At 41.1% G+C, this 27,042-nt stretch overlaps 4 protein-coding genes across 11 annotated transcripts; 2 read left to right on the top strand and 2 right to left on the bottom strand.

The window, feature by feature from the left end:
• The first annotated feature begins 858 nt into the window (after positions 1 to 858).
• LOC143468578 (3-oxoacyl-[acyl-carrier-protein] synthase, mitochondrial-like) lies at positions 859 to 4,361 on the top strand. 6 transcript variants are annotated; one of them, XM_076965892.1, is made up of 10 exons: positions 859 to 1,617; positions 1,805 to 1,979; positions 2,088 to 2,253; positions 2,333 to 2,470; positions 2,582 to 2,776; positions 2,922 to 3,105; positions 3,299 to 3,447; positions 3,527 to 3,727; positions 3,793 to 3,943; positions 4,017 to 4,361. In XM_076965892.1, the coding sequence occupies exons 2-10, from the start codon at positions 1,872 to 1,874 to the stop codon at positions 4,084 to 4,086; spliced, it is 1,362 nt and encodes a 453-aa protein (XP_076822007.1). In that variant the 5' UTR covers positions 859 to 1,617; positions 1,805 to 1,871; the 3' UTR covers positions 4,087 to 4,361. The 6 variants fall into 6 exon arrangements, with proteins under 6 accessions (XP_076822007.1, XP_076822013.1, XP_076822045.1 ...); XM_076965898.1 differs by having other exon boundaries at positions 868 to 1,617; positions 1,805 to 1,992; positions 2,113 to 2,253; XM_076965930.1 differs by lacking the exon at positions 859 to 1,617 and having other exon boundaries at positions 1,840 to 1,979; positions 2,113 to 2,257.
• Positions 4,362 to 5,422: 1,061 nt separating this feature from the next.
• Positions 5,423 to 8,197, top strand: LOC143468568 (acid ceramidase-like). The gene is made up of 11 exons (XM_076965881.1): positions 5,423 to 5,648; positions 5,855 to 5,989; positions 6,059 to 6,139; positions 6,336 to 6,489; positions 6,642 to 6,687; positions 6,807 to 6,951; positions 7,027 to 7,163; positions 7,250 to 7,398; positions 7,465 to 7,571; positions 7,653 to 7,709; positions 7,773 to 8,197. Exons 1-11 carry the CDS (start codon positions 5,577 to 5,579, stop codon positions 7,860 to 7,862), a joined length of 1,173 nt encoding a protein of 390 aa, XP_076821996.1. The 5' UTR covers positions 5,423 to 5,576; the 3' UTR covers positions 7,863 to 8,197.
• A 48-nt stretch (positions 8,198 to 8,245) lies between these two features.
• Positions 8,246 to 10,546, bottom strand: LOC143468562 (putative ATP-dependent RNA helicase DDX52). Its single transcript, XM_076965871.1, has 7 exons — positions 10,012 to 10,546; positions 9,538 to 9,926; positions 9,251 to 9,452; positions 8,952 to 9,138; positions 8,763 to 8,893; positions 8,525 to 8,706; positions 8,246 to 8,458 (listed from the first exon to the last, which is right to left on the bottom strand). Exons 1-7 carry the CDS (start codon positions 10,414 to 10,416, stop codon positions 8,314 to 8,316), a joined length of 1,641 nt encoding a protein of 546 aa, XP_076821986.1. The 5' UTR covers positions 10,417 to 10,546; the 3' UTR covers positions 8,246 to 8,313.
• Positions 10,547 to 13,655: 3,109 nt separating this feature from the next.
• Positions 13,656 to 24,270, bottom strand: LOC143468540 (cytoplasmic FMR1-interacting protein 1 homolog). Of its 3 annotated transcripts, none has more exons than XM_076965858.1 (25): positions 23,980 to 24,270; positions 22,945 to 23,124; positions 21,747 to 21,937; positions 20,427 to 20,545; positions 19,973 to 20,079; positions 19,693 to 19,797; positions 19,310 to 19,543; positions 19,169 to 19,244; positions 18,910 to 19,079; positions 18,145 to 18,311; positions 17,836 to 17,983; positions 17,512 to 17,650; positions 16,566 to 16,722; positions 16,321 to 16,480; positions 16,128 to 16,241; positions 15,941 to 16,060; positions 15,659 to 15,858; positions 15,445 to 15,563; positions 15,273 to 15,385; positions 14,983 to 15,204; positions 14,746 to 14,913; positions 14,562 to 14,681; positions 14,376 to 14,494; positions 14,146 to 14,293; positions 13,656 to 14,068 (listed from the first exon to the last, which is right to left on the bottom strand). In XM_076965858.1, the coding sequence occupies exons 1-25, from the start codon at positions 24,184 to 24,186 to the stop codon at positions 13,907 to 13,909; spliced, it is 3,765 nt and encodes a 1,254-aa protein (XP_076821973.1). In that variant the 5' UTR covers positions 24,187 to 24,270; the 3' UTR covers positions 13,656 to 13,906. The 3 variants fall into 3 exon arrangements, with proteins under 3 accessions (XP_076821973.1, XP_076821958.1, XP_076821965.1); XM_076965843.1 differs by lacking the exon at positions 17,512 to 17,650 and adding an exon at positions 17,048 to 17,201; XM_076965850.1 differs by lacking the exons at positions 17,512 to 17,650; positions 21,747 to 21,937 and adding exons at positions 17,048 to 17,201; positions 21,308 to 21,489.
• Between the last annotated feature and the right edge of the window lie 2,772 nt (positions 24,271 to 27,042).

The raw sequence follows: 27,042 nt of genomic DNA, 5'->3' as shown, positions 1-27,042 counted from the left end.
GCCAAAATTTGTGTCTTTGCACGCACAATATCTGAACCGCATGCGCAGGCTGCAGCCCTGTTGTTGTAAATCAATTATTTTATTTTTTCCTCAAAAGCGCGATGGGGACGAAAAATCAAGCCATTTATTACTAACACGCGCCAATGAACAGGATAAAGTGACAAAGCCAAAGAGGCTTAAGACGTACTCAAGAGAAACGACGTTGATATTTGCTGGTAACAACTAGCACGGCCACTAAACCTATAATTAGTTAAATCCATAAAACATAAGTTGAAAAAGCGAAAATTAAGCAGACGAGCAGGTGGTGTGGTCAAGCAACTGATGAATGAAAATTGCTTCAATTCTGTAGGCTACATCAGTAAAATTTGTGCAACCGTACCCGTTTACTAGGCCTGGTGGGAAGTCAAAGTGTGGCATCTGCACGCAGGATATTTATAAACTTGCACACCAAACTTTTAGTTATCTTTATTCATCTATAATAAATAAAGTGAGGCTTCAGTGCACCCCATTATGCAAAAATTGCATCTTTGCACGCACAATTTCTTGCTGAAATCTGCTGTACTTTAGCACCTATTGAGAGGTTGTTGTTAGATACCAACAGTCCAGTAACTACAACTGCTCTTTGCAATAAGCAGCCAGACTGGAAAGTAATTCTCTGCACGAAATTGTGTATTTTATAGCACAGTGCTTCCTCCATTATCTGCATTTCATCTAACCAGCCTTCGATTATCCAGACGTCTGTGAAAGCAGCTTCATGACATAACAATACAATAAAACAACTGAATTGTGAAGCCTGCTGTAGCTATAACTACACAGACTAAACATTTTCATTAACGTTACCGTACTGTACTTGCAGTTTATTGTAAACCACTAAATCCTATGTTGTATCTTAAAATTTTGTGATGGCTGTATGTTCAAAAGATAACGTGAAACATAAAAGAATTGTTTTATTGTTTAAATATAAGAATTCAATTAGGCTATCCGGAAAATATAATTCACGAAAAAATTTTCGGCTTTCCAGTTTGGATAAGCAGTTGTCGAGAAAAACCCTGACCAGTAGAAATTGATTGAAACAAACCACTTTCAACCAGAATGATGCGCTCTGCTGCTCTGTGATTAAGAATTGCGTAGTTGAAAATTTAATTAAAGCATATGAAGCATTTATTTTTCCACCTTGTGTTTGACCTAATTATGTGTTATAAGCCATTTAATGTGAAGCACTGCTCCCAATAAAATGTGGTGTCATTTTTGACCCTGCAAAGTACTTTGGTTGGACATAGCTGGATTATTTGATTTGATCATTTTTATTTGATGTTTTTTTATCAACTCGCTTGACTCTGAATGTCCACCAGGTCCACTGAACAGGAGCAAGCGTTGTTAATGTCTTGCCCAAGAACATTACGACAGCAACGTCTCAGTGAATCAAACATTCTGTTGACTGTGTCCATTCAGTCATTTAGTATGCTTTTGATTTTTTTTTTGTGCCGAAAAAATTTTGTATTTACGAACATTCAACCTTCGTTATGCAACCTGCGTTCAGTCAACCACTAAGAAAGCATCCTATGCGTAAGCGTATAACTGAGAGAGATTTTGACCCAACCTGTATTTATATGCCAGGTATGAAAACTGTGGTAATGTTCGAGAGTAAAAGAAGAGCTTTAAAATTTAACTTCACTCTCACATTAATATGATGTCTATTACCGGTACTTGCCTGTTTACGTTGAGGTTTAGTTAAATTTGAATTCAATGAATAATAAGTAGCTCCCTGCTACAGACATGACATGTTTAAACATTTTGTTTCCAGAATCTGCCTGCTCTGTCAATTTCTTGTTAAACTTTTTCGTGTTATTGCGTCTTACTTGACCAATTTTATGAATCGGGTTTTTGGAAAAGTTGCCAAACGTCATTTGATTATCTGTGATGGGCGATGCCACGGCTTGATATTTGGTCGAACGTTTACGTCTAAATATCCACGCAAGGTTGTGGTGACTGGTGAGCTGTCTATAATTTTATGCAAAATAAAAATTAAATTAATGAACTTGATCACACAGTTTATCCATTCTGTGAATAAATATTTCCTTTGTCAGACAATTTACATCTGGACTACGACAGGTGTTGGAATTGTGTCGCCACTTGGTTGCTTGGCATCACATGTTTGGTCGCGCTTGATTGATGGTGACTGCGGAATTTCAAAGTTTCCTCCATTCAGTGATTCACCCATCCCGTGCAAGGTTGCCGCTTCCGTCCCCCGGGGTGGGTGAGAATTGAAAGTATAAAATCAAAGTAAAATCGAGCTTACTTGTGTTTACTCCAAGTTTGATCTTTGTTTAAGGTCAAGGTCGTCACGAGTTCAGCGGCTTGTCTGGCCGGGAGGTTTCCTTGGCGACAGCATTTGCACTTTCTGCGGCGGATCAGGCCATTTCTGATGCAAATTTTTCACCAGCGACTGAGAAAGAAAAAGAAAGAACTGGTTTGCTCGATATGTAATTACCTCTCATGAAATTAACCCTTCAATTATCGAGCTTTCAAAAACCCAACACAGACTAGTGTGAGCATGACTTTATGGTTTGGTCGTGTCTAGGAGTTGCGCTGGGGATGGGGATGGTGGACCTTGAGGCTGTGTCTGATACTTCAGCCAAGTTTCGTGAAGTTGGTTACAGATCTGTGTCTCCGTACTTTGTGCCTCGCATATTGCTCAACATGGCTGCCGGCCTAATCAGCATAAGACATGGATTAAAAGGGCCCAACCACTCCGTCTCTACAGCCTGCACCACCGGTATAAGATACTCGATATCACAGATTCTAAACTGAACAATAAAGTTTATCTGTCGTAACGACTCTGCAATGGAATTCAATTTTTTGTACCATCAGGTTGTGCATAGACACTTCGCGGTTGAGTAACTTGTCGATGTGTACCGCAGGTACCCATTCTATTGGTGATGCGTTCAGGTTCATTGCACATGGTGATTGTGATGTCATGGTAGCTGGGGGGTCCGAAGCTTGTCTGACCCCGATAGCAATTGCCGGCTTTGCCAGGGCGAGGGCTCTGAGCACAAAGTTCAACGATGAACCGACGAAAGCGTCGCGACCGTTCCACCCTGAAAGGTGAGTTCCGGGCAAGTGGGCAGAGACGTGCTTGACCTTTCATAATCACAGACACAAAAGCTACTGCCCAAGATGGACATTGTTAGCTTGACCGTCCTATGCAAACTATATATTGGGACGTATTAACTACATATTATGACGTCATAATGATAACCATTGCCACTGCTTCCACTCATCTTTTGCTTTGTCCCAGGGATGGATTCGTGATGGGAGAAGGAGCAGCCGTTTTGATTCTGGAGGAGGAAAATCATGCAAGGTCTCGAGGTGCAAGGATTTATGGACGGTTGCTAGGATACGGGTTGTCAGGTGATGCGTCACACATCACCGCACCGTCTGTTGATGGTGAGTGACGTCATCATATTTTTGGAACGGTTTGAAACTTAGTTCTTCGCATCAAACTGCGCTGGGTTTTCTTTTTCAGGACGGGGAGCTCAGCTCTGTATGGAAGCAGCCATGCGTGACGCCGGTACACGTCCCAGTGACGTTACTTATATAAATGCACACGCCACATCTACGCCACTTGGTGATGCTGCAGAAGCAAAAGCGATCAAGAATGTTTTCGGAGATCATTCGAAAAACCTGTCGATCTCCTCAACCAAAGGAGCGATTGGTCATCTTCTAGGTCACGTGTAGGATGACGTAATAGCGAGTGAGAGCAGCAATTTGACGAGCGAGTTGTTGTTGCAGGCGCGGCAGGTGCCATTGAGTCCGCTTTCACTGTACTGGCGTGTTATCATGGAGTTTTACCTCCAACCATCAATCTTGATCGTGTCGACCCAGATGTAGATTTAAACTTGGTCCCGCTCGTCAAACAGATCTGGGATCCGACCAATGAGAAGTATTTTTATGGTGCAATGAACCAATCAGAGCACTCCGTGGCAGGTGTCTCTCATCACCTCAATATTTTCCAGGAGGATCGCGCTCACAAATTCTTTCGGATTTGGTGGCACCAACGCTTCACTTTGCTTCTCAAGTTTATGACCAGCCCGGGACGAAGTTTCAAGTTCAGCAACTTTTATGTTCACTGAGCCGTGACAACTCCTCAAGTGACTTTAGAAAGTTCAAGTCCAGCTCAGCGTCACATCCATCGGAGGGCGCAAGGGAGGTTAACAAAGGGCGACAGAAATTAAAATTGAACGAATTTCTTGCGATTTGACGATGTAGGTCAGACTTTTCATGTGACATTGTTCTATATAATTAGGGAAAGCGTCATAGTTCTGCACAACTTGGCCTAATGCAATAAACTTCCAACTATGCCACATGCTTGCTGTTGTCATATCTGTTTCAAGCTTTGACTTGCAAAATTTTAGACCTACATGTACTTCATAATATTTCCCGGTGCATATAAAAAGGGAACTGTGCGTCAAATATATTGCCTGGTTGATAATAACTATGAGGTGGAGCATAATTTCTCATTAAACAGAGCTTGCTGCCAGTATTTAGTCCTTTTAACTAAAACTTTGTTGTCAAATCATCTGCTTTGTTGTATTTTCCACCGAAGTTACCGGCTGGTATTGTAAAATGTGTTAATAGAAACCTCAAGTGATATCACGAGATTTCAAGAAACATTTTCCCGAAACGGATTTTGAAGTCAGGTATTCCCGTGGGCTTGAAATTACCTGCCATACAAGCATGCACTAACGCCACTTTTCACCTTGGAAACTCGTATTCTAGGTTTTAAGTTGATGCCGATTTAAAAGCTAAGATCTCGATGTGTTGGTGCCAAGCATTCTTAAATGATTGGACAATAAGTCACAGAAGGTACTTGGTAGTTATATGATTTAGCGCACACTCGACTGCAGATAATAATGGGCGTGTTGTAGGTGGTGCCCATGTGACATATGAGGTCACATTCGGTTATTTCAATAAGGGCGGCATTGATGTGATGAAAGTGTCGAAAGGTAGCTTGGCGTGATGTGCATCGTACGGTCATATGTTTGCGCTCTGCGATGTCCTCACGTATCGGCAGATTGTTTTGTTTTACAAGGCTAAGATCAGAATGCAGAATAGGCCAGTATCACAGCAGCACCTATAAATGTAGGTATGGTAGGTTATATAGGTCATGAATGGCCAATTTGTGTTGGGGCTTGTTTTTATATTTAGGTTAAAACTAGTCTGTAATAGATAATTACTAGAATATCTTCAGCGTAATAGTTCAGAATGGACCAAATAACGAGCATCAAAGTAATAATGGTCAAGAAATATTTGTTTATTCGATCAAAATTTCATCAAAACAACTGCAAAGCAAAGATTATGGAAATGCAATCAGTAATTGGTTGCCCGTCGTTCGCAATTGTTTACAGAATACATTTAGCACTTGTCAAATATATCTGCAGCCAGGTTCAAGCCTGATTAGATGATTTGCTATTTTCATGAGAAGCCTCATTGCATTATAAGCACCTTATGTCTGTGATGAATCTCTTATAATCTTCTAATTTGTAAGTCCAACAGAGATAAGTGGCTTATCAAGTATGCATTCCAACCTTTGTCTGGTCATTGTCTGGAGTGTTCTGGCTCTAACACTCTGTCAAGATGTGCCACCGGTGAGTGCATGATTTTGTAAATATTCGACTTATATTATTAAAGATTATAAAGTTATTTTTTATTTGTGCAAATTGTAATAGGGTAGTTGATTTTTGAATTTTGGTGATTTAATAAGAAATTTATTGTTCTAAGATTTTTTAATTCTCAATCTTGCAGGATCGACTCATATTTCTAAAGAATTGTCTCGATAATTTTGAATTTTTAGTTCACTGAAGACTGCCAGCATGGGATGTACAAAAACCACGATCGGTCTCTTGGCGTCCCTCCAACATTCAAAGTAAATTTGGACAAAGATCCGATGACTCGTTGGAATGATGTCATGAAGCACAAAGGAAATGAAGTAAGCACAAGTCAGTAGTTTCATTTGTGAGCAACTTGTCCATCAAGCGCTTAACTTGTCTATTTCCAGATGAAAGCGATGATTGGTCAAGTCAAGAATTTATTGAACAACATTTCACCCAAACTGATTGAAACTGTGGAAAAATATCTGGTACGTGTGAATCGAATGCTTGGTAATATGCTTTTAATACAATTCTATATTACTCTTGACATAAGTGATTGTGACATCATTCTAAACTCATAAAAGGATTGAATGAAAAGAAATCCTCAACAAAAAGCCGACAGTGAGTTGAAAAGATGACTGACACCTGAAACTTTCATTATTTTTTTCTCATTTCCCTGCACAGCCGAACATCATCAACAAGCTTCCATCTCCCTATGATGTTGAAATAAAAGGAATCGCCATGGCAACAGGGGCACCCGATGCAGATGTTCTACTCTTCAATATTTTCTATGAGATTTTTACGGTGTGCACTTCCATTGTTGCTCAAGACACAAATGGTGAGTGTGTAGTTTACTTTTATGCTTTTCTAACTGAGAACTGTGGAAATTGAAAAAACCCATTCATTGTTTTCTTCATCTCCACTGGTTGGTTTATGGTTGTATGTTTTGCAATTTCATGGCATTGCAGCCGACAAAGCATTTTTTTGCAGGAACTCTTTATCACGCTCGTAACTTGGACTTTGGACTGTTCATGGGGTGAGTCTCATGACACGATTCTTCTTCCAGTCAATATTTGTTGACTGCAGTTGCCATGTTGGCAAGACCAACTTGTCGTCTCTAACGACAGAGTTTTAACGCAACATTTTCTACTGAAGGTGGGACGTGAAGAACCACACGTGGCTCATCACCGAGTATCTACGGCCTCTTGTTGTCAATGTCGAGTTTGTGAAAGGCGGCAAAGTCCTCTATAAAGCCGTGAATTTTGCCGGCTATGTTGGAGTTCTGACTGGTATCAAACCGGTAAAACGACTCTAAGTTGCTCTGCTGGCCCTGATCTGGCAATGGCTGACTATGATCTTGTTTTGTAAAACTCAGGGGGTGTTCTCATTCACTTTGAACGAGAGGTTCAACCTCGATGGTGGTTTTGTTGGAATGCTGGAATGGATACTTGGAGATAGGGAAGGACACTGGACCAGCTTTCTGCCAAGAACTGTTTTGGAAAGTGCAGCCAGGTTTGATAGGTTCTTGTTGAAGTATAAGATGCCCATCAATGCGTCGTTCAAAAAACAGCAACTGTGACTCAGCATGTTTCTTCTAGCTATGATGATGCAGTAAGTATGCTGACTAAAGATGAGTTACTGGCGCCGGTCTATTACATAGTCTCTGGTTCAAAACCCGGTGAAGGCGCAGTTATTACAAGGGACAGGAAGGAAACTGCAAATGTTTTGAAACTCAACGTCACTGCAGGTTGAAGTTAATGTCAAGGAAGATATTTGAGGACTTTGTTAATATTTTTGTAATTCTTATGCTTAGGTGACTGGTATGTTGTTGAAACAAATTATGACAACTGGAGCAATCCACCCTTCTTTGACAATCGACGAAAACCGGCCAAGAAATGTTTAGATGAAACAGGACAGAAGGTGCAACAAAAATGTTATCCGAGTTCTTGTGCATGTTAATCTGGACGAGTTTTCATCTGACAACTTTTTTCTATTCAACAGAGATCTCAGTTTCCATCCATATATGATGTTCTATCAACCAAGCCTGTGCTCAACAAGGTTTGAATTATGTCGTCTTGTTTTGGTTTACGGCACGTGGTCATCACTTTACACTTTGTCTAGCTCACAACTTACACGGCACTGATGAGGGTGGACACTGGTGCTCTGGAGACCTACATTCGTTATTGCTCCGACCCTTGCTATCCATGGTAGAAGTTCAAAGGATTTTAGACTTTTATTGTTGTCTTATTTTAACATCAACGCACTTCATATTGATTTGCATGTTCTGTGTTTGTGTCAACTGTTCTAATTATTTTGCATTAACACTTCATGTTATTTTATCAAGACGAATGAGAAGAATTGTTTCCAAGTTCCGCAGTTTTTATCCTCGTTTGTGCTTTAATTACCTTGATGTTATATTTCTGAGTTGGAAGCTAGATCGAAAGTAGATTAGCTTTCTTGCTGAAAATTATAAAAGATTGTGAATTATTTAACAAAGTTATTTACTTGCAAGACATTGTTCGTATTAAACATGCCCCACTGTTGAATGTTGTGAGCAAATGCTGCTCTGCATCTCATATATAAAGAAATGTAAATTCTAAGCCAGGTTTTATTGCAAGTGCCGCATGTCATGTTGAATAGATTATGCGTTATGTACAAGGCGTTATGCGGCAGCTTTAGGTTGATTCTGGAATCTCTTCTTGTTGAGGATGTCAGCAGGAGTGGAGCGGATGTTCTCTCTCCTCACCTGGTGGCAGGCGAGAGCTCTCTGCTCCTTCCGTGAAGGTTTCTTCAGCTTGAGCATATACCTGGGAACAATGGAGCTGGTTGGAGAAGAAATATCAGATCCGAGATGAAGATGCCACTCTACTCACTCTGGGATCTCGCATCCGGCTTCTTTTATGACGTTGGCGATGGACCGGAGCATTGGTCGGTCTTCGTCTGTGAAGAACGTCACTGCCCTCCCCCTCCTCCCTGCACGACCGGTCCTCCCCACGCGGTGGATGTAGCTCACCGCACTCGACGGGAAGTCGTAGTTAATCACCAGGTTAACCCCCTAAAGCAGACGCGATTAACCAGTGATGGTAAATATCGACCAGTGCTTTAACTCACCTTGAAATCTATTCCACGTCCCATCAGCTCTGTGCAGATGAGGATCCAGGTCTCACCTTTCCGGAATCTTTTAACAGCTTCCTCGCGTTGGGCTGCTGTTCTGTCAGCGTGTATCGCATCAATGTTCTTACCTTCGTGTGTGAGGTCGTTATTGTTTCTACCTCCACAATCGATAATTTAAACACTTACCATCATAAATTAACTCGGCGAAAAGTTGTTTGGCTCTGTCTTTTGATTGGACAAATATGAGGATAGGTGGGGAAAACCCCTGTTGTATTAACTGCTGCAGAGCGAGAAGCTTTCCGTTCTCATTCCCGACAAATCTCATTTCTTGTTCCACTGAACGCACAGCCGTGTTTTTGCCGCCAATTGTTATCTGTTGAATAAAAATCCAATAAAATCGTGGAATCATGAAACTGGAAAACTATTTGAGTCAAAACGGCGGCGTGACGTTGCGATTTATTTATTTGGCTACCCAGGGTCATTACTTGCAAGACGTTGTCCATGTTAAGCAAGCACCATTGTTGCACGTCATGAGCAAATGTTGCGCTGAACATCGCCCTTCGTACACTCGGATTGTTGCACGAAGCATAAACCTTGCCGAGTTGCTCACGAAAACTTTTTCCTTCTTTTCCCTCCTCGAACAATTTGTCCGACTCGTCAACGACCAGGCGTTCTACACCTTCCAAGCTGAAGAAATAAGATTAAGGTTTCGTGATTGCTGAGTATGTTGTCACATGATTAAATTTCACACATCTACAGACAATTGTGGAACCTTATCAATGGTGGATCATGCTCAAGCAGGTAGACAATGCTGTTGGGCGTGCTGATTAAAATGTCCATCTTCTTTGAGTGCTTCTTGCCAACTTTTGTAAATCTTTCAATTTGGGACCGATCAAGCAACTTGACATTCAGCAATTCTTCTGCTGGTTTTCCACCGACAAATCGCCTGGTCAGTTGATTACATTCCTGAAGAGTCTGTTTAGCTAGTTCTCTGGTTGGGGAAAGCACCAGGGCTAGGAAACCCCGGTTAGTTCCTTTTTTTCTTATTCGAAGTCGATTTAAAACATGATTTATTACGGGAAGTAAAAAAGCGAGAGTTTTTCCCGACCCTGTGGGAGCGCACGCCAAGACCTCCCGGCCGTGTAGTAGGGCTGGGATTGCCTGCAAGTAAAATGAAAGCGATGATTTTAAAATTTTTTAAATGAAGATAACATTTATGACTTAAACAAACAACAAAACTTCACACCTGCATTTGAATGGGAGTGAGAGTTTTAAATCCCATCTTTTCAGTGATGGCTTCAATGCATGTTTCATTGATGCTATGAGTAGACTGAAGTTGTTTAAATGTCGAAACAATTCCTGGAACATCGGTTCCCTCGACAAAAATTCTGTGCTGTTTGCGGGAAGTCTTCATCTGGTCGTCAGTCTTTGCGATCTTCCCGCAAACATCATCATCAGCAGAAGGTATTTTCTTTTTTCTCACAGAATTGTTCTTTGGCTTTTGAAAAAATGTGAGATCATGGCAAGGTTCAGATACGGGAATGGATGGTTTGGATGACACCAAGTGGACTCGACGTGCATCTTCTTCAAACCTTTTGACATTAAATTTTAATCCAAATCCGAGCTTCCTAAAAATGTCTTCTTCGTCCATCTTGCTCAGATTGCAGCGTAATTAATCAACAAAATATCTCAAAGATAAGAAGTAAAATTGGAATGAAAGCAGGAAGTCAAGCATTAATATGCTATCAATGTGCCCGCCATACTTCTTATGTTCAAGCTTATCTGGAATAAAAAGCAGATAATAAGAGATAATAACAGATATAGCAGGGTGGTCCAAGTCTGCCAGCATCTGGGGCCACACACAGCAGGCTACATCAGTGCTAAGAAAACTTAACGGTTTATTTTACACGAAAACCATTAAACCATAGCCAAACAATTCAAACAACTTTTCTGCTTATTCATCACAAAACATGTAAAACAAAATACAGTCTTATCACTAACAGACCTTGCGAGAACTTTCAGAATACGCAGAGAGCATCATGTCACAATTACTTTATTCGGGTTTCATGCATTTATGACGCAACACTCCACGTTGTTCAACGAAAATCCAAAACTTTTCACTGTGATACTGCAGCCTACTGAAGAGTAGCAGTAGCCTACTAATGTACTGGTACAGTACTTGAATAAAAAAAGTTTAGCAATCACTAAATTAAATGATGTTCCGCGGGCAACAGATAATGATGTTGCGGGCCACATGTGGCCCGCAGGCCTGGGTTTGGACCACCCTGATTTATAGTATGCTAATCTTTATCGTCAGATTCTACAGTGGAAAGTATTGCAACTGCATCCTCGAGATTTTTGTATACTGTTCTTGGTGCACCCAACCGCTTCATAATTTTGCACCTGTATAGAAGGCAAATGTTTGTGCACCAGACAGTGTAATTTTCAAAGACTTGTGTGAACCAGCAAGCAACAAAAAGTGTGCACTGGTATATGCGTGAATGTGTGACAGATATTCTTTTGTGGCCCACCAGGTCCACTGAACTTGTGCTGTTAATGCCTTGCCCAATGGCATTACTACAGTATGGCTACACCGGGTATCGAACGCGAAACACAAGTCACATTTGTTGTGAGGACCACGCTCGCACCACTACGCTACCGAGCTGACTATGATTTGGTTTGAATGTTGATGAGAAACCCAGTTAATTCCAAATAATCACAAAACAAGATATTTCTGTGTTTAACTTACAGCTTACAAGAACATAATGAACAACAAAACCCCTGAAGTCTGGAAGATTATATCAGACTGTCACAAAAAAACGTGCAAACTCTACTGGGCAGTGGGTATCGGTCCCAACCCAAGCCCGGTATCTCACCAAGGTAAAGCCATAGCCAGACTTTTTCGTATGTAACGTGGCGTCTTAAATTTGTGGCATGTAACAAAATTACTTCAAACAAAGCTGGAAATGAAAAAAACGGCAAATAAACGGTGTTTAATTAGCGATTATGTTAGCAGCATATTCAAGGTACTATGCGAACTATTTGTAAGGAATTAAAGGATGAACCGGCAAGATAAGCCGTATGATTTTGATTTAAGATGTTTTGACACCAACTGGTGCATATTTTGCCGTTTATTTTCATTTCCAGCTTTGTTTGAAGTAATTTTGTTACATGCCACAAATTTTAGACGCCACGTTACATACGAAAAAGTCGGGTTGGGAAAAGTTGGGCTAGCTTTACCTTGGTCAGTATAGCTTAGGGAAGCATCAGGGATTAAGTTGTAATGAAATGATTGGTTATTGTTGTTGAACTTGACTGTACCAGTCACTCCATAACAATCTTTGATTGTCTGAATGTTTATTGTCTTCGATATAATGAGCCTCAAGGTCGTTGTCTAGCTTTGTCAATCCTAGACTCGATTGTTCAGCTAGAAGCAGATTGTCTTGTGAAGCCGACAAGCAAAGTTGTCTGACTTAACACTGAGCTTCTCTTAAATTGTACTGTTCAGTAGTTTGCACAAATATGTTGATTGCATAAACTGATTATATTGTTTCTTGTTTATACGATTACAAATTGACAGATTATTGGCACATCAACAGCATTTCATCCAAGAGTTAATGTTTTAGCATTTTGGCTTAGCTATATTCAACTGTATTAAATTACTGGTTGCTGGAGACTACAAAACTGATTGAAAGAATATACGCTGACACACTGGCAAACTGAACGCATGCGAGAAAGGCACAAATATTACGTCACAACAATGGTACAGGAAGTGATTGTGTCTTGTGTTACTCTTTGCTAAAACGACACATAAAGTACGAGAATTGTAAATCTTACACAATCTGTATATTACCTTTGGTTATTATTACAATATTATCACAAAGTAATGCGCTCATAATCCAATCTCATTCTCATCTACACAAGTATTATGAAGAGATAGCTTAATTATTTGACCAGCCATAGTGAAAAGTGTTACAACTGCACGCAACAGATTCATCATTGGGCACGCCAAACTCCACGCCTACTTACAATAAACAATAAAAACCTGATTGTTTGAACGACAGTTTATAATAAATAAACAAGAAGTTGAAACTTTAGTGCACGCTAGAACTTTACTTTACATGCATATCGCATGGTATGTACTACTAGGATTTTATCATGGCCGGCTAGGCATTATCTACGACTTTGCCATCATCCCATCATGAAACCACATCCCAGACGAGCCATCTGCATCAACGGTCAGTCTCTTTTTCAATTTCGAATTGAATAAACGTTTCATTCAATTTGCAATTTTGAAATAAAAGGCCTCCGCACGTTTAGGTCATCCGGTCGGAGTTTCGATTCTTTTCCACGATTCCACTTTTTTGAAAAATTGGCATATCTGATGGTGATGTACATTAGTTAATCTTCTTGACGAATACTAATGCTTGTAGACATTGCTTAGGCTTAGCCCAACGCAAGCAGAAGCAGCGGATTCGAATGCCTGCCCCGTTATCTTTCCTTTCAGACATCTAGTGAATGATTAAATGCGTTAATGTTGTCACTTCGTAGCACTTCGACGTTACAGTCGGTGCGATAGGTTCCAGGTTCGATCCCGGCCATAAGCTACATCGGCTTAATCCACGGCCCGAAGTCATTCTAACCCAAATCAAGGCCATAAGCCGCGCTTAAACAAGCCATGGCCTTAGTTAGGCCGCTCTGTGCCCTATCCCTTGGCCATGAGAAGTGGAACATTTTTAACTTAGCCAGGCAATTTGGAAAAATATATTTGAAATTTTGTGCAAAATTGGACAATGTGTTTAGCTCAATCGCATGACTTTGCCTTCTACCGTGAAAGTGGCGGGTTCGACTCTCAGCCAAAGCAGCAGATGTCGCTAAAGTCGACCAATGTTTCGTCATAATACTTGTATTTGTTCGTATAACAAGGTTAAGAAGCGACTACGATTGGTGACGTCACCTACACCAGATACAGATGCCACAATTGAAAACTTTACAGAATAAAAAGGAAACAAACAGATACAGATGGTATTATGACGCTCTGATTACATCATAATTTCATACTTGACGAGCGTCCACACAAATACATCGATGCAATAAACAGTTCTGCGGAATTGGTAAATTGTTACGTCATAACGGCGACGTCAGCGCATGATGGAGCTGTGGATGGGGGGTTGGAAGCAGCGGACGTTCTCCATGGGGGTGGAAGCCTCAGCGGGCGGGGTCAAGTATTTGAAAAGAATCTCAAATATCTCGTTGTTCAAAATCTGGAACTTGCGGACCCTCTCTACAAACTTCTTCAGCGGCTGCACACAACACGATAGTAATCATGACGTCACATATGCACATTGTGACGTAACTATCAAGTGGGCAGGGTACTTACAACTTGCTTTATGACCTCATTCCTCTCGTCATATCGCTGCACCTTCATGATGTGGTAGGAGAAGTCAAGGACATCGAATCTCTTGTTTTGCTGCAGCAACGTCATAATCGCACACGCAGCCCAGTGCAGACCATCACCGAACAATTGCCTACAGTGACAACATAAACAACATTGGTGAAGTTGCATTTCTATGATCTGCTCAACATTCTCTGTTAAAGGAATTCCCTTACTCGGTCGTGAATTCATTTTCTCGGACCGGGATGCAGTACACAAACTGGATGGCGCTCCAGAGTCGATGGAACTCGTTGCATTCGTCGACGTGCATGACCCCGTTGCTTGGGGTCGGACCCTGCGAAGATGAAACTTATCTTAGTGCCCGGATACGCTTACAACAGCTCAGCGAGGGCAAAGGTCACCTTCCATATGGGGTCATCCAGGTACGACTTGATCCTGTTCAAGACAACTTCGAACATGGACAGTCCGCAGCACAATCTCTCTCTGGTCAGCAGGTCGCCTTCCCGTGCGATCGCTATTTGCTGCAACACAACTCGTGTCAAGCGACGACCCACGAGCGCAATCACAACCAACCACTAGAGGCACCTGTGGGGTCCCGAACTTTTCAATGATGGGCACTAGGTGGAGCGACGAGTATTTGCTTTCCAGCTTCTTCACTTTCGCTTCCAACTTCTCTCCTTCCTTCACGAAAGGGCGCGGGATGATGTTCTGGAAGGGGGCAGCATGGAGCAGGTCGCAGATCTCCTCCTGGTTCTGGGAGCAAAATACACAAAGTTAAAATGCGTGCTGCCATCGAGTGTGCGGTAAAACATGTCGACGAACCAGATTTTGTTCAATCATCAGACAGAAGAGGATTGCGTTCCCGACTTCACGGAAGTTGTTGAAGACGAGAGTTTTCAGCTCGGAGTACTCGATGATGTCCTTCAGCTGATGCTGGTAATACTCGAGGACTCCAGGGGAGCCATAATCGAAGCGAGGGAGCTTGCAAATGGGCGGCATCACCCCCAGCAAGGTGGTCACGTACTGGACTATGGTGCCTTGCAACTAACGCACCAACATTTTACTGAAAATTATTCAACAAAATAAAGCGAAGACTGGAGAAGAAAATTTACCAAACTCTTGACGATTTTCAGGAGTTCTTCGATCACCACAGCGATGCCCTGGTATCCAATCAGACGGCAGATGGCAGCAAAGTGCGGATAGCCAATGAAGTGGGTGTAAAGACCTTGGAAGGAGACAAGTTGAAATGGTGTTGGCTCAAAACAAAGACATCATATTACATACTCGCTATCTCTTTGTAAGCCAAGTTGAGCTGCTTGGAGCCGAATAAGTAGTGGTGGGCCACGTTGGGGGGTTTGTCGCGCTGAAGCTCTTGAGAGAAGGTTATCGGGGTTCGCACAAACCTGGACACATTTAACATCCACAACAACTATATTCAGAAAACTTCGGCAGCTTTATTGCGAGCGGCTCCATAGAAACAAAAATATTCAGAGCAGACCTGTTGGTTGAAATGTTGTAGCAGTAGTTGGGCAGGAAGTCGTAGTTCAACTCCCAGAAGACGTGGAGTGTGATGCGGCCATATGGGGCTGATACGTTATGGTTTGCTTCTCGTAGGATTGAACTGAAGTTATCCAGCGTGAGATGCTTTGAGAGTAATTTGTGGGTTTGGCGATTCACAGCCAACAACATCTCCAACTCCTGGTGATAATGATGTCATTATGATGTAATAGTATGATGTGGTAAGACTAAAATTTACGAAATATATTGAGGTCGTCCTAACCATTATCCCGGTGATGTTGCCGCTTTCAAACTTGGCGATGGCCAGGTCCACGGAACGATGCATGGCGACCTGGACGCGCTGCGTTATCAGTCGATTCAAGTCGATCGATCGACCCAACAGCTGCAAATATGAGAGGGCAGAGATGACGTGTTGTCCATGAGCGGAGAGTCATCACCTGTCAGCTGACCTGCACGTGTCTTTGCTTCAGGAGCGTCTCGTACTTATTAGCCTGAGGGTAGGGAATCTTCAAACCGCTATCTTGCCGGAACTGCTGGTCAAGAAGCATGGAGCCTGCCAGGTGCTGAAACAAAATTATTTGATTTCTATTGAGCAGGAGCAAATACCATGGCATGATCAGTGAAGCGTGAATCAGTGCTGACCTTGAAGTACGCGAATATTTGATCCGATAATTTGTAGACAAACTGGTCAAAGCAAAGATTCACTTCAGCCTCAACTTCATCGTAGAGAAATTGCTTTTTGAACTTGGTCAAAGCGTAGTGTGCACTGTCGCTGTACAGGTCCAGTGGATACAACACAAACCTGCGTCAAAGCGTGACTATGACTCGATTGTATCGCAACACCAAGTGACCGAGTCATAATGAGAGTGATGTAACAATGGACTCACTCCATCATCGCCGGTTCCTTCTTCTCCAGGATGTGATCGGTCAGTATCCATGGTAACGACATCTCGATGGGGAACTGGATTCTACGACCCATCGTCAGCTCGAGGTAAAACTCGCGATACCAGAGCTGGGAGAGGTCGCAACATTCTTGGAGAGTTTCTGGTGTTTTTAACAAATTATTTTGTGAGTCCAAACCAGAGTTGCGTTAAAAATTTCTCAATCGCGATTATTCCAGACATGGCATATTACAAGTAGAATATACAAATTAATAATTTTCTTGCAAATGCAAAAATATTTCACTAACCCAAACACCCAGGCTAATTACTAGACACCAAAGCACCAGGCAGACCATACTAACATAAAATTTAAGCCAACATCACCATGAAGCCCAACATACACGAAGTATGAGGCAAATTTTTACAGCAAATTAAGTGATCAAGCAAAAATTAAGATTTGATCGGATTCCATGGTGTTGATTGTGTACCACTAAATTCGAGCAGTGGAGCGTAGAAGAACGACTCCCGGTGGAACTTTTCTATTGCGTCGATCGTGTTTGCATCAATCGAAGCTTTCAGAGTTTTCTTAGAACCACTTTTATCGGCAACGAGCGACTCAAGCATCGTTCGAACCATGTACAGCTAACAATAGAAACAAAAGTTGTCATGCTCGGCATGCAGGATTGTGACGTCAATTAGAAATTATTTGACTGAAGCCACAATTTCAATTTTCTCAGCTGATTAATTCTCTGACCTGATAAATTCACCGCCCCCATGCCAAGTCAATGTGCTCTCGCTAAAACAACATGATTCTAAGCAAATTGCTACATGTGCTATGCATTTAATGTGATTTCTATGAGGTTAAATCAATGAGAGATTTTTTTTTAAATCATAGAAATTAAAAGACCCGTTACTCTCCACCTCAAACCTATCACTCGTGCTGCCGCCTCACCGGGGAAACTGAGCATTTGTGGGAAAATGTACGAGTCAGTGTGGAAAGTCTTAAAATTTTCAATATCTTGTTCTTTTTTGAAAGTTTTCTTTAACGGTCCCTTAAATAGCGATTCGATGAGCACCCGGGCCATGTAAAGCTGCAGCAGTGGAAAGTTAAAAGCTACATCATAGCAAGGTTAAAACATGGTTAAACTATTTACTCAAGTCATTAACAAATGTGTCTCAGTTGAACGAAATCTGAACGCACTGAGCAGTTCTGCAAACAACTCTCAGTATTAGCATGGCGTCAATCATCATAGACACATCATAACACAAATTTTACCTGAGTGCTTGAAGGTCCAACATTGCGACGAGGAACGTCGATGTGAAACCCAGTCTTGGGATCTTTCTCTCCCTTAATAGCAGGGTCATTTGGGGGCTCAAACCCCTGGTACCAGTCGGCACAAGTCTCACGGACTGAACTGATGATGCTGTGGACAAATAATTTGCAAATTGAGTTCCAGTTTTCAGCCGAAATAATCTGTGAAATATCGTCTCAGAATAAGGACGGATGAGCTCATTGAAAGAAGCCTCCCATCAGCATTAGCATGGCATATTCATCATCGACGATCATCTCTCATCCCGTGATCACCTTTTCACGTGATTCTTCTTCTTCTTCACGGCGTGCCTCAAAGCGTCCCTCAGCTTCAACTGCACGAAGTCTTGGAGTTTGCCGTAGATGTGGCAACGAATCGCTTCATTGAACACGCTTTCCATTCTTCCCATCAGCACCTGGAGCCCTTTGATCATCGCGATCACCTGCGCACACATAGACATCTCATCACAGTGAGCTTTGGCTACATAACATAAAATCAATCATGAGATGGTCATGCTATTGTCCGTGCTTCTCTTGTAAATGATTGATTTTGACCCAAAAAGTGGACTTAGCGTGTTTTTCTATCACGAATTTCCTCGTGACACTTCACATACGTCACGAGCACGTAATCAGTCAAACTTTAATCACATTTTGGTTATCACAGGCTATCTATGACATCACAGACAAACATCGAGTTGAACATGCACACTGCATCGCACACACGTTTATTTCTTGGCATTCATCTCATTCACCGACACAACAGCAATGTCTGACATTGAGCTTTGGTAGTGAGTGAAGCGATACAAAGTGCGTTTTGGATTAACGAACCCCGAAAAAAACAAATTCCATGGACATCAAATTATACGAGCACAGAATTAATGCCCCGTCCCAAGTGGTGCTGACGAACATAAAACTTTGATGGCAGTTGCTGTGACATGACAAGTCAGTGGTCGCCACCAGAGGTAGAGTTAATATAGTTGAGATGTGGAGGCTTGCACAGTGGATAGCAAGTTGAGGCCACCACCATATGATATGGCTCACCTCTACCAGGGCATATTTCTCCAGACACGAGTAGTTGTATCGAGTTGCTCTCTCGTACTCTTCAGCGTCTTCTGGGCACTCGGGGTTGCTGTATTTGTCGGTCGGATGGACCAACTTCCAGGAGTAGACTTCCATCACATGCGAGCTCCACCTCAGCAAGAGCTGAACGCCTGAAATGCAGAGACATCTCATTTCTCGTGGTCATCACCAGGCTAAACTTTCCACTATCCAATACTGTCTTGCAAATCTGAAACCCGACCTTTCAACGCGAGGTTGTACAACTCCTCACTCTCCGCGTCGGTCCGTGGTTGATCCCTCTGTGCAGTTGTAACCACCTGGACACAGACATGAGAGTTAAACATCGTCACAAAATGCCCTCGTCGAGCTTCCACCTTCAAACCTCGTTGTTGCTGTGCCGGGCCAGCTCACTCGTGTACTTGATGTGCTCCTCCCTTATGGACACGAGTTGCTCCGTCAAATTATACTGCGGAATGATCGTGGCCCCCGTCGTCGTGGTGAAGCTGGCGTTGGTACACGACCACCGGGATTTGTTCTCCTCATAGTCGCTCATGTTCTGTATGTAGGTCGCCAGAGGAATCTGCATGTCTCCAAATAGGGGAACCACCTGCAATTGCTGAATAAAGAGGGTGTTACTAGACTCGCTTGGACTTACTTCAAGTAAAACAGCGATGGCACTTCACATAAATTCCGCACAACATTGATTTGTGCAGGTTAAAAAGTCTGACAGATAAAGTCATGGTGGTCAACTTTATTTACTCTTACTTTGAAAAATTTATCGATCTTGTTCAAGTTGAGTCTCTTCTTGTCTTGCAGCTTGTAGATGCTGATGTCCCGGTTGTTGAGAAGAAACAAACCAAACCCCATGACCTGGAAATAGCACGACAACCATCAGTGTGGCTGCACAAGCATGCTGCTGTGATATCACTACCAGGAAGTAACCGAGATATAATGACGTCATAAAAAGGAAACAAAGTGCGGTTGGTGGTTGGCAGCTAATCACAAATTTGCAACCGAAGTGAAGATTGTTAGAATGGTTGATTACCTTGAGCAGCATGTGCTTCTCCGATGGTACCAGGTACATTTTGTTCTCGTAATAATTCATGCTGATGTTGACGATGTCACAGATCAACTCCTCGTACCCGTTGATGCCTGCACAAGTCACAAGTGGTAAGTGGCCAGCATTAAAGCAACACATTTCAACCTTCAATGTGATGAGAGATAAGTGACACAAACTGCACAACCTTAAGTGACCCCCAAGCAATGACTAATAGAAGAATTTCTATAAAACAATTATTGTGATGCAATAACGGCAACACTGCCAGAACGCAGGCAGGTTATGCAAGTGCTTAGTTTTTCTCTTAGACACACAAAAGCAGGCCTAGTTCAGTTGTGGGTCGTGGTGTCTTTTAAAACTCACGAAACCACAAAAGGTAGGAAACAGTGCGTCAAAGCAACAAAGAGCTCAAGGTGCAAGCTATGAGTCCGATCCAGTGTACCTGATAAAGCCAACTTTAACGATTGTGTTATTTTGTCGTGATTTGCAAGAAACATGGAGAGATTCTGTGATTCTTGAATAGATTGAGGATCAGACATTTTCTTGAGAAACTGCGCAGCCCTAAAATAAACTTCAATTTACAAAATTCGCAAATATAGAGCAGACATGGACTAAACCCACACAACCATACAAATGCATGAGAATATATAACTTTGCATGCGGCTTTTAGAAGTTGGATATAATCCATTATTAATAGAGAAAACATCTTCATACTATACAAATATAATTACATACATTACAAAAATTCTCTATGATTGATATAATAGTTTGTAAAAAAATATAAAGAACAAAAATTGCATAAATTAAGTTATTTTGTTAGATAAGCTACCAAAAAAATCAGCATCATATATTCAGCAAAAGTACGAGCGCAAGCAACCATGCAAAATGAAACCAAGGTGAAGTGATGGAAAACCAAAGCAACCACCAGGCACTAGCTGCAGGTTATAAAGAAAGACTAAATATTTCCACTTAAAATATGTCTCCTGCTTCTCTGGCGCCATCGCTACCTCTCTAAGTCTCTGCATTGCTTCAATGCAAACTCCACATAAGCTCTGACATTCAACATACAACAGAACCAAAAAGTTGAACCTCTGTCGCAAGGTTTAACAGGTTATTGCAGCGATCTGCTATGGACAAGGATTTACATAAATATGGCAAAATTAAATCCCATCACAAAATGGGAGACAGAATGCATTTGTTGGTTAGAAGAAGATTACTACATGTTAAAGACAACACCACAAAGACTGAGTTAAAGTATTGACTTGCGAGGTTAGTGACAAAACTTATCAAGTAAAATATTAAGAGAACCGGACCAGCACATACCTTCTGTAGGACGAATAATCATTCTTCACGCTGCTCTTCATGTTTTTCAGGGCATCAAGGACAGCAAACATGTTGATAAACTTTCCGAGCGTGAGCAGATAAGCCTCGGAAACAAAATCCTTCCGTCTTTCCTGGTGGCACAAACGTTTCACTTCGCCGGTGAATTTATCCACAGCATTTTTCTGGAATTGCATCAACATTTATGATAGCACTCTGCCCACCCACATCTATTCGTGTGAAAATCACAAAATCAACTGCTCGGAAACTTTCTACATTCGTAACCTTTCTATCAGGTGCTGCCTGGCCTGTCCGGGTCTTAAGCTTTGCACAAAATACAATGATTCAAAACAAAAAGCAGACAAATAAAAAACTCAGATTTGAGATGCGATAAAAAAAGTAATATTTGTGCAAGCGAGCATTCCGAGGCAAGGATTCCAACCTCCGATATAGAGAGAGATCGTTATTACACGATGACTTCATGTTTTTCAGGGCATCTAAGACGGCAATCATATTGAGAAATCGACCCAGTTTAAGGAGGTAAGTGTCAGAAAAAAATCGTTTTTTGCGTGGTGCTGGTGACGATGACATCATTTTGAGAACTTCGGCATAAAATGTTTCCACAGCTTTTTTCTATGAGGCATGCATCAGTGAATTGAACTAATACTATGAAAATAGAACAACCGAAAGGTCTGCTATGAATTAACTTCTGCCTTGAACTAACAATTACAACAACAGATATATATAAGTCTGCACAAACACTCCCCGACTTACAAATGACATTTCAAGTGGTTCATTCAAGTCTTAAAATTGACAATTAAAGATGACAATTCATAGGAATTATGTATAACTGCATTGTTATTCATTGACATGTACGATAAGAAACTACCAAAGATTACATACATCAGGCGGGTGGCAATACAGCATAATGTCCTCTGGTTGGTTATATACAAACAAGGTTATATATTTACAGCTAATTTTTGATTGAAAGTTACGATGACATGCCCAGGTTGTTATGCAGACTTAGACATATGCAAAATGTGCCCATGGCACCATGTTTAAGCCTTGCATTTAATATTTTACCTCAAAATGCTAGATGTAGTTATGAAAATACGATGCTTTAAATTTTTCGATACCCTTCACTTACTTTGCTCGTGGTGATTTCGCAGCATTTTTAACAATGCATATTTCTGTTTAGATAGAAAGCTAATTTTTGGTTTATTTGTTCAACTTTTAGTCTGTTGCGTAAATCCGTGCCCAAAATAAAGTTTCTAAGTCAGGGAGGCTCATACTTATGACCAAAATAATCACAACAAACTGGCTTTCATATTGTTTCACCAAGAACACAAGTTCCCGCGACTATTTAGACAGATATTAGCGTTAATGCATACACTATGGCGCCACTAAGTGGTATAAAGATGTCCAAAGTTGGTTTACGAACAAAATTTGTTATTCAATTGTGATTTCTAAATTACGAATACCCCACTGCATTATATGGCCGGATTGCGATATGCAATGTCTGTGCTAAGCTGCAGTGAACCCCAGTTACAGATGATGAAAAGCTACAATGTGCACTGCACAGGGCACTTATAAGATCATGTGCCCTTGGAAGTGGTTAACTTATGAGATAGATGTCGTACTTGGAAGTGCATGAAATTCATCAGTTTCTGGACTTCTGGCTCAAGCACTTGAACAGTTTTCTCATAAATCTCGGAGCGATTTGCTTGCTCATTGCATTTGACCTGAGGTATGGCGCGTGAGCAACTCCTCCACGTATAAAGCATCACAGCGTAGGTGTGGCCCTCTTCTAACATCGCATTCTGTATTATGAACAAATAACAGCAACATAAAAATCAAAATATTTTACATCACACCATCCAGGGGTGCCTACTTCAGGGGCAGGTGGGTGGCGTTACCCTAGGAATTTGCCCAACAAGTTTTTATGATCTTTTACAATTTAGTAGTCTTGGAAACCAAGATTAATTTGAATTAGCCTAACTCAGGCAATCAGCTTTAAAAAATTCAGCCATAACGCATATAATGGTAAATTCCCTGGTGTAATAGCAAAATTCATCAAAGGGGTATTCTGTTAACCTTATAATTCCATGTGATATACAGCGTAACAATTTTGATATTGTCCAGAGTATTCGTTAACAAATGAATGCTGGAGGTTAAGATTATCAGATAAATGCGACTTCAACGATTTAAAAATATAATGGATGTGACTAAGCGCAACAAGCAAAACGTTTAATAAACAGTTTCAAAACTACCGACACTGTGTTACCAAAGCCAATGGGGACGAACAATGCCTGTTCTGATGTCATAACCGACCGTTTTAAGCGTCATAAGATGGACAATGTAGGCATGTTCCAGCCTTATATAACCAAATATATAGTCTAGGCCTAAATCAACTTGTTATGCATAATTTAAGAGCAAATTGACAATTTGAAACCTTGGAATTCTTGTAATTCACTTACATTTATAAAACAATTTACTTTAAACCTAGTCATTAGCTTGATACTATTAAAGCTTTCCCCCCCCCTTCCCTCCCCTGGTATTTTTAGAGTAGGCCCCATGAGTCCATCCCCTGGTATATGTAATAACGCTCTCGTTCTGGCACAATAACTTTTTCCTGCCAAGCTGAAAACTATTCAAGTATTTTTATTAGAACAAACCATGCTGGAATGAACAGTCGCTTCTTCAATGTATTTTGCCACCCCGGTGACAAACGCGTTCCTGTCTTCGAAGTTGGTGTCGAAATTGGACTGATACGTGAGGGAGGTGGGGAGGGGCTCAATGCACGGCTGCTGATCCGGAAGAGGAAGTTCCTCCAGAAGATCGACATTGGAGAGAGCATCCTCCAGCATCACATTTGCAGTCATCTTGCAGGGAGCAATGCAACGATCAGCGCATAACAATTTCTCTTTTTAAAGTCAACTTACATTGCCTGAATAAATTATATCATGTTTATATATATACGCAATCAACTCTTTAAAAATCAGCAAAATAGAGTTTAAATTCGAGGAAAAACCACAATAGACTTTGGAATATCGGCAACAATCTGGCCAGGGTGTAGTCCACTGAGTTATGTTGAAAACCTTCGGCGTGACCTACAGACTACGTGGTCAAGCGGAGTCAACTCGGTTTGACCTCTGCGTCGCTTGGAGCAAATTCACGTCTTGGCGCGACCATGGCAACTCCAAATTTACCTTGTTCTTTGGTTTTTCTCTTGTTTAGACAAAAAAGGAGCACAGTGTCTCCTTTTTTAGAGATTGTGGCACAACGTCTTTAACTGATTTGTAAAATTTAACATTAAACTGACCTTTGGTATAACTGACATATCGCAAGAAATGCACTCTGGCAATCTGGTTCTCACCTTTCTTCAACAATAAAGAAGTGTTTTTACATGATAACTATTTCGCCCTAAGTATAGGTCACGCAACCCATAGTTAAAATAGGCAATGAGGTTAGGAGAATAGGTATGCAAAAGTCGACTTACAATATTTAGGGTTTAATTAAAGTTACACTTACATTGGTTTTAGGTCCCTTTGTTAAAACATTTAAGCTAGGTTAACAAGAAACTGTGAAAAATAACTTCGGTGAAATAGCGACAGCCATTTTTTTTAACTGTAAAATGTTCAAGAGTGAAATTTAAATGTGTTAAACCTGTACCTGTATATAAACCTTTAAATGTGTAGCCTAGCATACAGCTTCTGGAACACACACGTAAAAACTTATTTATTTTCATTGTCTAATCTTGTTTTTATGCACCCTAACCAATCTTTTGCAGAGCTTAACTTTGACTTAACAGGTGGCACAAAGTTGCAATGGCGGTTGATGAGGACTATCACGCGAAAAAATTTGAGCCTCTGCTCACACGAACCATGCAGGTAGCCTAAAGCTGTTTGTTCGACCAATTTAAGATATATTGGCAGAGAATTGAGGCTTCAATGTACGTCATCACGCCAAAATTTGTGTCTTAGCACGATTTCTGGTCGAGCTGCCACACTTTCTAGTGCGGATACCAAGTTAAAATTACTTCTGTTTTATTTGCTAACTGGGCGCGCCCTACTTTCCAAGCTAGCGAACAGTGTCTGCAAAACAACATTTGCTCACATCGGTTGTTCGCCAGTTTTATAAAAATCAAGCTGCCAAATAAAAAGTAACAAATAGCTAATATTAGATCCCTTATTAGGTATGATGTGTAATTGATTGCGATTTTATTTAAAAAAAGATTGCTTATTTTGACGTATATTTGTTTGTCAGCCTTTGTTCGATCACTTCACTTTCGTAAAACTCGCGAACAACCAGTATGGCAAACTATGTTCTGCAGACATTGTTCGCTGGTTTAACTTGGGTGCCTTACTTAATTTCCATCTTAGTGATATTGATAGCAACAGTTTACTATTTTTATTCCCTTTGTAGCAAAACATAAAAATGTGATCGTGCACATTTAATGACCCAAAAAATTTCACAAACTCTCTAAAACATTTTAGCTTCCTATGCATAGCTTGAAAGCGATTGATTGCATTCTGAACATGTTTTTTCAAAACATTTTCCCTCATATTCTGTTTGTAACAGATGTATGGCGATTGTAATAAGTTATATAATTGGCATTTCAAGAAGCGATTGAGTGTTCTCCAGTTAGATGAATCGTAATATTTAGACCAGCGTGGTCCAACTGCAGGCCCGCGGGTCAAAGTTGGCCCGCGAGCACCGATTTTTTGGCCCGCGAACTGATAGTCAGCTTTGATAGTCGCTATTGTCGAGGAAAAACCTCGACCGCAGATGTCACATTGATCAGCATTTAATAGCTAAATTTTGAACTATTCTAATTTCAGTTCTAATATCAATGTCACATTGTTCTTCAGTTCTAATTTCACATTTCTTCAGTTCTAATTTAAAAACATTGGCCCGCAAGATAAAAAAATTTTTTGATTTTGGCCCGCGATGAAAAGAAGTTGGACCACGCTGATTTAGACAGCTGTATTATCCTTGGTTAATCATGTTATTCAAACAATGAATTCCTAAACCGACATGTTTTACCCATTTATGAGTGTTTTCAAGTAGCGTCGCATTTCAGAGTGTATGAAGTTGGATGGTGCTTGTGGTGAAAAGCCTCGGTGACGTAGAATAAGTTACTTTTTAGTTATGATTGTAAAAATGCGATCTATATGAAACAGGATGCAAATAACATGTCTTTCGCTGAATGGCTCCTAAGCAACATAAAAACTTAGGCTTGGTTCAAACCGCTCTCTCTGTACCTTCTCGCTTATTCATCATTCAATTCAAGTGATAGCTCTATTCGGATGAGAAATGGATATGAACAATGTTCCCTCTAATTTTTCACGAGTCTGAGCAAACACACTAACTCCCTGAGCGGTCCCTTGGACCACTGTGAGCAACATCAGACGTGCGCACTGTGGCCATTATTATGCGTTTATTTTATTTTCAATTCAGGTTGGATTTGTTTCTTGTGCGCAGCACAGATTTTCTGTGCGCGGAGACCGTTTCAGCAGTGCGCATTTGCGCACACGCGCAGCTTAGAGGGAACTTTGGATATGAAATTGTTTCTGATGTGACTACGACTACTTATATTTGGAAAATATAACAATTTAGACTTTATGAATGTTGTGTTGTTGTGCTAAAAGAAAGACTAAAGCCTTTGGCTTTAGGCCAACCTAAAACAATCAACATCGCCATCCCCACAGATGTATTAAGCAGCTCATTGCTAGATT

The sequence above is a fragment of the Clavelina lepadiformis genome, chromosome 1 (assembly GCF_947623445.1).
Source record: "Clavelina lepadiformis chromosome 1, kaClaLepa1.1, whole genome shotgun sequence".
In the NCBI taxonomy this organism is placed as follows: Eukaryota; Metazoa; Chordata; class Ascidiacea; order Aplousobranchia; family Clavelinidae; genus Clavelina; species Clavelina lepadiformis.
This window is presented reverse-complemented; position numbering and strand designations above follow the sequence as displayed.